General features: G+C 46.2%; 1 protein-coding gene across 1 annotated transcript in view; it reads left to right on the top strand.

The window, feature by feature from the left end:
• Positions 1-12,055, top strand: part of EIF3H (eukaryotic translation initiation factor 3 subunit H) — a 434,278-nt gene extending 422,223 nt beyond the window's left edge. The window contains exon 8 of the mRNA XM_069621535.1: positions 11,815-12,055. Within this exon, the coding sequence (XP_069477636.1) occupies positions 11,815-11,912 (98 nt within the window). The 3' untranslated portion in view covers positions 11,913-12,055. The remainder of the gene's footprint in view (positions 1-11,814) is intronic.
• Positions 12,056-12,602: the final 547 nt, after the last annotated feature.

Genomic DNA, 12,602 nt, shown 5'->3' with positions numbered 1-12,602 from the left:
GACAAGTGGGAAAAAGAATTTGGGATGGTGTTTAGAGAGGAATGCTCAAAGGATTTGAGCATGAAATATGGTTAAAAGATGGAGCTATACCAAGAATCCGTAAAGTGAGACTGGTACTCCATGAGCTGAGAGAGAAATTGAAAACAGAAATTGAGACTCTACTGCAGAAAGGAATCAAAGACCATTGTGAGAGCTCGGAATGGCTATCTCCTATTGTAGTGGCCGCGAAACCAAATGGACAGATGAGACTGTGTAGACATGAGAGATGTCAACAGGATCATACTTGTTGACAGACATCCGTTGCCGATAATTGGGAGACATTATCAATTCTTAAAGGTGCCAAAGTGTTTTCAGTGATCGACCTCTCAAGCATCTCACCAAATTCCATTGAGGGAAGGATGCCAACATCTGGCTGCGTTCATAACGCCATTTGGCACTTTCCAATATTGCAGAATGCCGTTTGGGCTAGCCTCAACAGCTTTGGTGTTTCAGTGAGTGATGGCACTGTCTTAGAAGGGATAAAAAAGACAATAGTGTTTCAGGATGATGTGCTAATATATGCTAGTAGTGTATCTGAGAATGATGAGATTTTAACCAAAGTTTTGAGTAAACTGTCTGAAGCAGGTTTGACAGTAAGGAGAGATGTGCAAGATTGCAGTTCAGAGGGTGGAATACCTTGGGGATGAAATTGATGAGTCTGGAGTGAAACCTAAGAAAAGTTTGGTGGATGCAGTAAAGAGTGCACCAATACCGTCTAACATGGATCAAGTGAGGTCCTTTTTGGGTCTTGCTGAATACTATCATAGGTTTGTTGGAGATTTTGCTATGGTTGAAACTCCCATAAGGATGATTCTCAAAAAGGGAGCCAAGTTTGAATGGTCTTCAGTGTGATGCAGCATTTAAAAACATTAAGGAAGCGATTAGTGAAGCTCCCTCAATTGGAAAGTTTGATCCATATGATAATAATGTTAAAGGTCATTTGTACCGTGCACTATCACCATCGGAGTGGTCCCCTGGCGGCTCTGAAAGAGGGAGGGGTGGGTTAGTGGGTGGAGGCTGGAAGAGTGCAAGATTGCAGTGATGTGCTGTTGGCAGCTTCAGCCCGGTGATTCCGTCGGCTGGGCCTGGGGTGTAGGCTGCCGGTAGTCGTCGTGTGCTGATGTGCGAGTCTGTGTGTTTTGTTTTGTTGTTGCAGTGTAGTGAAGTTCTTGCGGTTTGCTGCGCTAGAGGTTTGTGGTTGTGTTTGATTTGGAGTTTGAGAGGTGTATGCAGAGAAGGAAATTGTTAGTGGTATTGGTTAGTTAGTATCTCTATCCTGGATTGAGCCAGATGGGCTCGTGTAATCTTACACGACGGGATGCTTGTACGCCCTGTTCCTCAGGAGGTATGTCCCCGTTTTTGCATTCAAGGCCGTTTGAGGATTTAGCTGTCCCCTCCGCCCGCTCCCTTAATAACTTTGCATGCACCTCACCCCCCCCCCCCCCCCCCCCACATGATTAGCGCAGCTGCTAGTGTCCATACTTCCGATTGTGGGGTGATTGGTGGTATCTCGTCCGTTCCACAGCCCTGTGGTACCTAGTTGTGGCTGTACGGGCGGTGGGGGATGGTAAGGGTTGGCTGGAGTTGTTGCCTCCGTCTCCCTGGGTCTCGCGGGTGGACCCCTGTGTCCAGCGTCAGCCCTACTGGTGCTCGGAGTACTTCTGTCGTTCTATGGGTTTGTCAATGTCCTTTTTTTGAGTCGTTTGTCTTATTGTTTCGGTTTTAGTCTAGATAAGTTTAGATAAGACAGTATTGGTGGTAGACGCAAGTATACTGGGTCTGGGAGCCACATTAGTGCAATATGACAAGGATAAGAGAGAAAGAGTAATTGAATTTGCATCTAGGGCATTGAAGGGAGCAGAGTCGAAATACTCAGTTATTGAAAGACTTTGGCTATGTTTTGGGCCATTATGCACTTTAAGTACTTTGTGTGGGGCAGGCAGTTTGTTGTTAGATCTGACCACAAGCCTCTAGTACAATTATTTGAAAGTGGGAGATGGGCTTTAGGTTCACCCAGGATAAGTCGATGGGGTCTAGGACTGCATGCATATAATTTTGAGGTGAGTTTTCTTCCACGAAAGAAATCTAGTGGCAGACTGCCTATCCAGATTGCCAATGGAGGTTACTGAAGTTGAAGATGATGTGGGTAGAATGGAAGAATATGTAGTTGCAGAGGTAATGGAAGCAGTAAGTCAGGAAATATGGTCACAGGGAGAAGAAGGTGATTAAGAACTAGTTAGTCAAGGAGTGGACAGTGAAAGGATGGCCCTAAAAGAGAACTTTGGAAAGGAAATTTGACGTATGGTGGGAGCTCAAGGAAGAATTAAACATTTGTGATGAAAAATTAAGGAGAGGGCGGTGTATTGTTCCTCCTGAGTGTGTCAGGTCAAAGTTGCTAGAACTTGAGGGTCACCCGGGGGAAGGAGCTATGAAAAGAAAACTGCGTCAGAATTATTGGTGGCCATGGATTGACAAAATGACTGAAGTGGGTGAAAGATTGTATGATCTGCCAGACGAGTGACAAAACCATAGTTGTACGTGAGACTCCAATGAGTTCTAATGCTGTTCCCATTCAACCTTGGTCCAAAGTTGCAGTGGATATCATGGGTCCTATAAAGGGATTAGGAGGAGGTCTAAGGTTCTTGTTTGTGCTAATTGATTTTTATTCAAAATGGGTCGAGTGGGAGGCGGTCAAGGAAGTGACGGCTAAAGAATTGATAACCTTTTTGGAGAAAGTGTTTTTTAAAGAAGGGGTACCAATGGAAATTGTTTCAGACAATGCGGTTCAGTTTGTGTCAGAAGCTATGAAAAGGTTTCTCAGTAGTTATGGCATAAGACACATCAAAACGGCGTATCACCCAAGAGCGAATGGTCTTGTGGAGAGGGTCAACCGATGGTTGAAGGAAGGGTTGCCGTTAGCAATGAGAGGGGGGCAACCGTGGAGAGAGGTGTTGAATTTGCGTTATGTAACCACCCCACATTCAGTGACAGGAGTATCACCTTTTGTATCTCTGAAGAGTAGAGAACCAGGGACTAAATTGTGTACAGGGTAGTTAGGGAGTGCCAAAGTGGTCCATGTGGATAGGGAACAAGTAATGACTCGTAAATGCCAGTCAAGAAAAGAGTACAGTGGATTTCAATGCTCGTAAAAGAACGTGAATGGAATGTGGGAGAGTGGGTGTACGTAAAGAATCCCAGATTGGTAAACAAAGGTTATGAAAGTAAATATTTGGGGCCCAAGAAAATATTGTTGGTCAAAAAGTCGGCAGTGATTTTGGAGGGAGGACAAGTATGGTCAAAAGGAAGAATTGCGAAAGTGTATGGAGTGAAGGAAAGAGTGAAGAAAACAGGGCAACCAAATAAGGAAGCTAATGGGAATGAAGAAAAGTTATTTTTTGTAGGCTGAGATTTAAACCAGCATGGATGAAAGACTGTCATGAATTACAAACACTTTGTGTTATGAAAAATGTGAGATCTCAATACTTGTTTGTATACCTTTAAAGGCTTTAAGTTTGTTACATATGTTTGTTTTTAAAAAAAAATATATTTTGCAATGTTATTATATTATACTTGGTTATTAAATTCACCCCAACATAAAGTATAATCTATGTTGGGGTAAATTTGTTCTCATAAGGGGGAAGATATGTTGAGAATAGTAAGTCTGTGTGCGTGCCGTCGCGCAAGCCTCTCCTCTGTGTTATGATTCTAGGAGAGGTCGCGTGACGGCAGCGACCGTTAGAGAAAATGGCAGCCTGAGTAGTGGTTGTTCCGGTGGGCTCGCTGGTAATAAACACAAGTTATTACCTTTTCATTGCCTCCATCATTTCTTCAGTTAGCAAACTACAGGCCCTTTCTGTTCTAGACCCTTTTGTTAGTCCACAGGGATAAGGTAGTTCTGTGCACTCATCCCAGATTTGCACCTAAATTCAAGTTCCATGTGAACCAATCGATCGAACTACCCGCTTTCTTCCAGAATCCCAATAGCATGGGCAAAAGAAGCCTACACACAATAGATGTGCGCAGGACAGTCATGTTATACCTGGAAAGAATGAAACCACTGAGAAAAACAAACCAATTGTTTGTTGCAGCTGGCAGAGAAGGGGATCCTGTCTCTAAATCAGCTATCTCAAGGTGGATTGTCAAATGAATCACACTGTTACAATCTTGCTAAGAGAGAACTGCCCTTCAAGCCTAGAGCGCACTCTATTCGGGGCACTGGGACTTCCATAACATTCATTGCAAATGTTCCCCTAGGGTCCATTTGCAAAGCGGCAACCTGGAGTTCTGTACACACCTTTACAAAGCACTATTGCCTATACACTCATTGTAGAACTGACTCTCGGGTGGGACAAGCAGTATTAAGACATCTTTTCTCTACTGTTCCTTCTCATAACCCACCTCCATCTCCAGGTACTGCTCACTAGTCTATTCACAGCATGAGATTCTAAGCAGTTTAAAAAGCATCAGAAGCCATGCATTACTCACTGTAATAGCTTTTCTGATGATTGTATCTGCTTAGATTCACATGTGCCCTCCCCGCTCGGGGTGGAAGGAACATGGGCGTCCTATTACTTTCTCTCTATCTTCATGTATTCACTCACAATAGCTTTGGGCTCCCTCATGGCAGAAAAAATACAATCGGATGGACCTCGGCACGTGAAGGATTTTGGGTACACTACACGTCACGATAGGGATAGTGTTAGACACGGCTATGTCGACGTCCCCTTTCGGTCCACGAAAGACAAGATGCAATACTCTGCGGTTACCACTGGATGTCGGACCATATGCACAGCATGTGCATCTAAGCAGATACAATCAAATGCTATTACGGTGAGTAATACATGTCATGTGCCCTGCATCCTAAATTTCCACCAACACATTGGGTCCAACGCGTTATGAATGGTGTAGTTGCACCGGAGGATGGTACCCGGCAGCATACGTTTAAGGCCACATGCGTTATTTGAGACACATCTTGAGGAGGGACAGTTCCTTGTCCAAATATCCACACAAGTTTATTCCTTAACCGCGTGACATGTACTTAGCTAGAAAGCATGTCGTCCTGCAGAAGCCGGTATATCTGGGAAATGGGCCCCCATTCATTCCTCATCTAAAGTGTGTTCAATTGGACCGGGGTGACGCATGCCCCTTTTCTAGTCGGTGGGTGCATGAGCCAATGGTGAAGTTGGGAATGGGAGAATCTATCCGTCTTAGTCGGCTGAATCGGCCCCTTAGTCTTCAAAGGTGTGTGGCGACCATCCACTAACAGTTGTGACGAATTGTAGACCCTCTATTGTCCAGTTCCCAAATTCCTCAGGCTCCAGGCCCAGGGCAAAGAAAGGATTGTGGAAAATCAAAGTAAATGGGTCCATACCCCTGGGGATCCCCTTTAGCTGCATTACCTTGTTCCAATATTTTTATTGTGAGTTTCGTAGAAGAGAATAGCATGGGCCAATGTTTACAGGCTAACTGGGGGGGTATATGGTAAGGATTGGAGAGGGAGCAGCAATTTGGATTGTTCGATGTCAACCCATCTGGGGTGGGGCCTCAGGCGTGAGCTAAGCTCAGAAGTGCACTACTTGTGCCGCCACATAGTATTTGCGCAAATACAGGACCCCCATTCCTCCCAACCTGGCATTTCCCATCATTACCTTCTTAGGTATCATGGCTTTCTTACCCCGACATATAAACCAAAACTATTTTTGTTGCAATCAGCGAGGGGTTTCTGCGGGACTGCCACTGGTAGTCGTACAGTAATAAAGGAACCGGAGAGTAGACTCATTTTACTGGGTGTGATCCGTGGAATAACCACCTTCTGCTTACAGTTCCTTAAAAAGGGGCAGAAAATGAGTCATATACAACTCCCTTGGGGAGGCTGTAATACAGACCCCTAGGTATTCTACAGGCTTCCTATTCCACTTAACAGGGCAAAGTGGTTAAAGAGGGAGTACCTCCTCTCTAGCAAGCTCCACCCACAAAGGCTAGAGATTTACCAAAGTTAATCTCAAACACTGCTACCCGCCCAAAAGAGTAATTCTCGGAGTGCATTAGTGAAGGTCGGAAGTCCAGTCAAAGTGAGAAGCGCATCATACGCACAAAGTGCTACTTGCTAAATTTGGCCTATTTGAATTCCTTCAATCGGGGGGGAAGGGGGATTATTGCGTAGCTTCCAACACCAATAGAGCAACTTAGTGTTGTGGTAGCCAATTCCACTAAATTCAGTGCGCGACGGATATTGTCCCCAGTTATTCTACCCAAGATGAAACCCATTTGGTCTAGATTAATAAATTTAGGAAGAACCAAGGCCAGTTGGTTATCTAATACTCTGGAGTAGATGTTGGCATCTATATTGAGCAAGGAGATAGGCCTATAGGAGGCAGTCTCTTGGGTCTTTTCCCAGCTTCAATGATTATAGTCAGAGATTTGCTTAGACAGGGGATGGGTAGTAATACAGCCCGTCTGACGGAAAGAATTAAGGAGGGACGTTAGGGGGCAGAGGGGTCGAAATTGGGCCTGGCACAATTTATAAAAACAGGTTGAAAATCATCCATCAGACAAGGGCCTTCAATGCTTTAATCACAACATCTTCTTCCTCCATCGTTATTTGAGCTTCTAAGACCTCCCTATTGGTCCTTGTAAGGTGATGGAGTTTGGCTTCGTCGATGTACTGTTTCTGTTCCGTCAGCACTCGGTGTCGACATGGTTTCAACCAAATGGGGTGCTGCTTACTGTAATTTGGAGTCTTCTGTATATTGAACTACACCCCTTGCATCACGAAGGCCCACTATTATGTTCTGTCATTTAGCTTTCACCAGCTTTCTGACCAAGAGCTTGTTGGTTTGTTACCCTTGGTGTAATATCCCTGCTTCGTGGTAAGCAAAGGCTGAGCTGTTTCTTCGGCATAAAGGGCTTCTAATTTATTCCGGGCAACCTGTACTGCAGAGAATTTTAAGAGACCAACCCTTTTTGTGCTTTCCTTCTGCTGCCGCGAATTCCTTCTCGAACTGGGTGCGTTTCTCTATTTTAAGTTTCCAATACGCTGCCAGATGGGCTATAAACTCCCCCCTAACTACCTCCTTCATGGCCTTCCAAGTGATTGCTGAGGATGGCAGCTCTGGGGGTCTCTCCGAAATAGCTCTCAATGGCCTTGGCGATCCCATTCCTAAGTGCCATTTCATTTAAAATGGATCATACAAACGCCACTGAGGTCTGAGGGGGTCGGGCGGCCTGGTTTAAATATTCGGACTGTTAGCAGAGCATGGGTATGATCTGAAAGCACTCTCGTTTCTATGGATACCTCATCAATGCACAACATAAGGTGACGGGTGGCCAGGAGTAGGTCTATTCAGGAGGAAGGGCAGCGTATGTGGGAAAAGAGAGGTCCTTCTCACCCAGATGCAACACTTGGTGTCGACCACCCCCAGAGCCTTAAACAGGTGTAGCAAGCCCAGGGCAATTTTAAAGTCTCTGGAGGTAGGTAGGTTGGTGCGGTTTGTTAATCAGAGGATCAGGAACCCCTTAAAGTGTCACCCAATTATTACTTGTCCCTCAAGGAAGGGGAGCAATTCCAATTCCTGAAAGGTCTCTTGCCCCACATTCGGTGCTTACACCGAAGTACAGATATACTGCTGGCCCCATAACATACCTTTCACCCCTGTGACGTGTCCCTCTGGACCATATGTCTCCGATTCTGTGAATGGAATTCCCTTCACCAGGAGGACTGCTGGTCCCCCCCCCCCCCCTCTTTTCGAACCACTTGAGGCAAAGAATTGCTTTTTGAATTCCCTGTTTCGTAGACTGACCAAGCCAGCTGGTGTTAGGTGAGTCTCTTGTAAGAATATTACAGAACCCTTTGTCTTTCAGACGTCGTAAGATAGATTTCCGCTTCGCTGGGGCATTTAAGTCTTTGACGTTGAGTAAGATGAAGTTCAACTTCTGATGGGTTAGGGGTGTCCCATCAGGTTCTCCCGGGGCGGAGGGGGGTGGGGAGGTCAGGTGATCTTCACTTTCACCATGGTTCCATGCCGGAACCAGGATTTTTAACTGAGTGAACCAAACTTTAATACGGAACCAAATAACAAAACAAAGAAAGGGGCAACGTGCCCCACTGGCATCCAAGTGACCTTACACTTATGGCCTGGCATATGCCATGTGAAGTCATATCCTTCATGGGTGCTTGAAGAACATTGCTGGCATGCTTGTGGAAGGGCTGAATGTAGAAGGTTCTTTGCCTAGAGTCCAAGGCTCCGCCCTAACGCGGGAACGACTCTGGCTTCCGCCCTCTGGCCACTTTCGCCCAAGTGTTGCGTTTTGACTTAAGGGTATCTTTTTACTGGTATGTGCTGTCTCGTGAGTGAGGCCCGGCCTTTTTCTGAGTGGACATGCCTCATTATCTCTTCGGCCTCGGGGAACTGGCGGTTTGCGTCATACCTTCCATTGTGAACTGCAGCGCAGCAGGGAACAGTCAGCGATATTTGATCCTGTATGAATGATTTCGGTGGCCCGAGTGCTCTCCTCTCCTGTATTGTTGTGGTGGCGAGGTCCTGGAAAATTTGCAAGGTAGCCCCCTGGAAGGTTAATTCACTGAGTGCGGCTTGCCAACATAATTTCCTGCTTGATTTTGACAGTGGACCTGTGTGATGACATCTGGGGGATGTCCGAAGACAAACCCCTACGGGTTCAGAGTCGATGAGTGTGTTCCAGGAGTAGCATAGTTTTGTCTTGGTGTGGTAGGAGCGTTTGAAAGAGGTCCCCTATGTAGTCCCCCAAGGCTTGATCCGAAATCGAAGGAGGGGAAACCCCTTTAATTTCTAAGTTGTCCTGCTTGTTCTCATGGGGCCTCGCTTTTCCACTATAGAGCCTGGATCCGGTGTTGCAGCTCTGCCACCAATGCAGAATGTTCTGTTTCACGGTCTTCAACCTCCCTGAGTCTGCTTGGACATATTTACGCTTATGCCAGAGCAACGTTTTAGGTGCCCCTACTGCGTTGTGAGGTGGAGGAGGCTGGAGCGCAATACGGGGATGTTGGTGTGCAATACGGGGATGTTGGTTGACATCTAGCGGAGTTGCAGAATATGGCTGTGGCATGTTGCTTGCAGATTAACCCCCTCCGCCCCCTGCCTTTAGCGGGCTGGTCTAGACCCGGCATCCAGAGAACTAGGCCGTGCCCGGTATCCTTTCGCCCTCAGCAGCCTTTGGGTCCCTCGCTCACCAGCACCTCTAGGCCCGGTCCCGGCCTCTGGATTCCTCTCCTGCTGGATACCAGCTGTGCAATAATGGAGACGCCTTGCTGCTCCCTCCTTGAAAGGTAGGATAAGCAGCACAGTGTTGATGGCAGGCTGGAAAGTGTGTCAGACAGAGCTCTGTCCGTGGGAGAGGCCCAAACATGTGAAGGTCTTCTGGGAAAATCCACAGGCACAGCAGTTTCCTCCTCCTCCCGCCGCAGGCAGACCGGCCCTCAACCCGTGCAGCCCCAATAGGAGACCAGCAGGCTTAGGGAGGGGTGGAGGGGGAGATTGGCTGGCGGGAAGAGTATCCCCAGCTGGCACCGTCTTGGAAGTGCAAAGAGCCTTATAAGGAGTGATCTCGTCCCGAGGGCGAGGATAAGTCTCTGCCTGCATCCCACAGTTCCTCTTGTCTTTAGCTCCCGGATCCACGATTCATTCGCTGGAACGAGGCATTTAGGCCAGCAAATGCTTCACGTTGCTTGGGCTTCACAGATAGGCTAGTCAAAGAGCGTCGGCATAGCCACGTCCCGATTAGCTGTCTTTTGATAGTCTTTTGATAGTCTTTTTGAATTCCAAAAGCCTGGTTCATGTGTAGCACTTCAAGGTAGATGACTGTAAAAATTCAATGCATCTGTTAGAATGTAATGTGAGGGTGTAGGAGTAAGGGATTGACAGTGATTGCATTGATTGCTAGATACTTTTATTAAATAAATGAGGGTTGGGAAATGCCTGTCTAGCCCTAATACTAAGAGGGGTTTCCCTGCCTCAAATGAATATCTAAGGGATCTGTCAGGATGTTCAAAGAAAGGTCAGTAATGTCAAAACCTATTTCCAACCCTTATACTAGTACCTCATACTAAAGTGAATGGGGATCTGTTTCTGAATGTGTGATTCAAAAAGTTCTTCTGCAGTTTTTAAAATTAAGCTCAATAACTGGTGCAAAAATAAACCTCTAAATGACCAAGAGAATTTCTCCCTTCTCATGGCCGTTGTATAGTGTTCACAAATACTGGGGGAATGACTCCCTTCCCCTGCCTTCTTTTCAACTCCTTCAAAAGTGCCAAGAGAATGGCTCCATTCTCATTGCTACTTTATGGGGCCCAGACTCTTTACTTTAGGCCACCTGGTACACTAGCTTGCTAGGTGATGTGACTGCAATGGTTGCTTGAAGCCTTGGGTGCGGGTCCCTGACTTGCAATTGCGGCCTTCTGTATTTGGTCCACCTGCTTATACCAGCCTGCCAGGTGCTGGGACTGTGATTACACTGGAGGCCTGGATTGCTGTTGGGGTCCCAACCCTTAGCTTCTGTTCTCTTCGTTGCACCCCACATCTACAGCATTGCTTTGTGCCCTCTGCACCTCCCTTCGCACATGCATACCTTTTTCCGCAGTATTATCTGGGCTCTTCTGATGCTTCTGGGCTGCAATGGCTTTCTCGATGGTCCACGCTTCCATGGGGTCTGTGGTGGCTCCACAAGGAAAACTGTTTGGCTGTGGTATGCTCTGCTCCATGCACTTGCTGACTACCGGGGACACAAGGAACTTCTCACTCTGTATTCCTGGAGAGTCTCTCCACGCTCTAGCCTCCTTGTTGCAGCGTTTTCCAGCCTCAGCGTCCGGTCTTCTTTCTTAACTTCTTGCATCCTCAACCTTGTGGTTCCTCCTGGGAGGCCTCGACTCCTCCGGCCTTGTGAAGTAGCTTACCATGAGCGAGCAAGGGATCCCTGCTGTCCACCTCTCTTCTGAGTTCACGGATCAACTTTTGTCCTCTGGACAGCTTCCTCTAGGGTCCCACTTCTTCCCTGTGGACTAGTTTGATTCTTCTGCTGCTCTGCTCCTGGGTTGCCTTGCATCCAGCACTGTGTTCTAACTTCCTAGCGTCCCTCTTCTCTTTTGAATGTCTTTAGATCAATAAGATTTTGAGAACCGCTAGAATGGTCACTAGTGGTTCTAGGAGGGCTCGACATGCTTCTGCATTGCCTCCTCATACCAGTAATTGTTCCAAATCTTCTAGACTGTACTTGTGGGTTCTGCTGTGTGCTCCCCATTGGGTTACTGATCTTCATGCCAGTTTTGACAAAGGCTTCACATTGGTAGTGTCTACTCTCTCCCTAGTCTCAGTATTTGGGTCTGAGAAATGGGGTGACAAACACATGGAAGTGGTGGGAGGGGACCTGGTATTGAGGGAGTGGGTAAGTGTGGGGCTAACCTACCATGTTCTCAGATTATCATCCCTTGTCGCATAAGGAAGTTTCCTCCCCATGTGCTCCTCCCAGTGCATGTAAGGGGGGGGGGTCACTGGGTAGTGTGCGCACCACCCTGGGAAGAGGTCCCCCAAAGGAGAAGGGACCACATCCGAAGATTGCTGTCACTAAGTATAATTTCAGTTTTACTGAGCTAATATTGTTTACTAGTAGTAAAGTGTGTAGTGATTTGTAAATAAAATTGTTTACTCCAAATTATCCAGTGTGGAATAACAGCTGTTGAAAAGAAATCCATTCTCTATGTACACTGCATTTTAGATTAACGTTTTCCTTTTCTTTTTTTTTCAGGTCAAATCAACACGTATTGTCACAATGTCAAGGAGTTCACTGCTCAGAGCCTTGGTAAACTTTTCATGGCTGAAGCTCTTCAAGGCCAAAATAGTTAGATAAACCTGTGCAAATTATAAATATTCTTTCAGAGAACATACAAACTAAAAACCGCTCGAATAATGTACTTGTTACTTTGTATGATGCAAGACCACCCAACACATTAACAAATAATGAAAATAAACCTTCGTTTTGACATGTTCTTGGTTTCTTGAATTATTACGTCCCTTTTTTCTTACTACATACTGTTGGTGTGTTATTGTCAAACATTGGACTTTAAAAGTTTTTAAGAAAGCTCACTCATAAATTTCACTTTCTGCAGTACTGGCACATCTGATATTGCACACACCTTTTGCACTAACAAAATCGCTCCAAGTCTCAAACTCCATCTCCTGAGCTCCCCTTTTATCCATGGGTTCTCCATTCATAGCACATATCCTCCTACTCATGAATCTGCTGGCAGACATGAATTAGCAAACCTATGTGGTTTCTGGTGCTCCCACATCAATCTGCGCCACCTACCCTACATCATACTGAATAAGCTGAAGAAAGTGGACCACGTCTTTTACTGTTCTAACATGCACCATATTGTTTCGACTGACAAATGAGATGTTAGTGGTTTGAAGGTAATTTCACACCCATCATTGCTCTGTTCTACTTCGACTTCCAACCTTCACTAATGCACTCTTCGAGAATTACTCTTTTGGGCGGGTAGCAGTGTTCTACAGGTGCCTTGTCATCTGTGGTTC

This window comes from Ambystoma mexicanum, chromosome 5q (genome assembly GCF_040938575.1).
Source record: "Ambystoma mexicanum isolate Mex_15411 chromosome 5q, UKY_AmexF1_1, whole genome shotgun sequence".
NCBI lineage: Eukaryota > Metazoa > Chordata > Amphibia > Caudata > Ambystomatidae > Ambystoma > Ambystoma mexicanum.
Note: the sequence above shows the minus strand (reverse complement) of the source record. Positions and strands in the feature narration are given on the sequence as shown.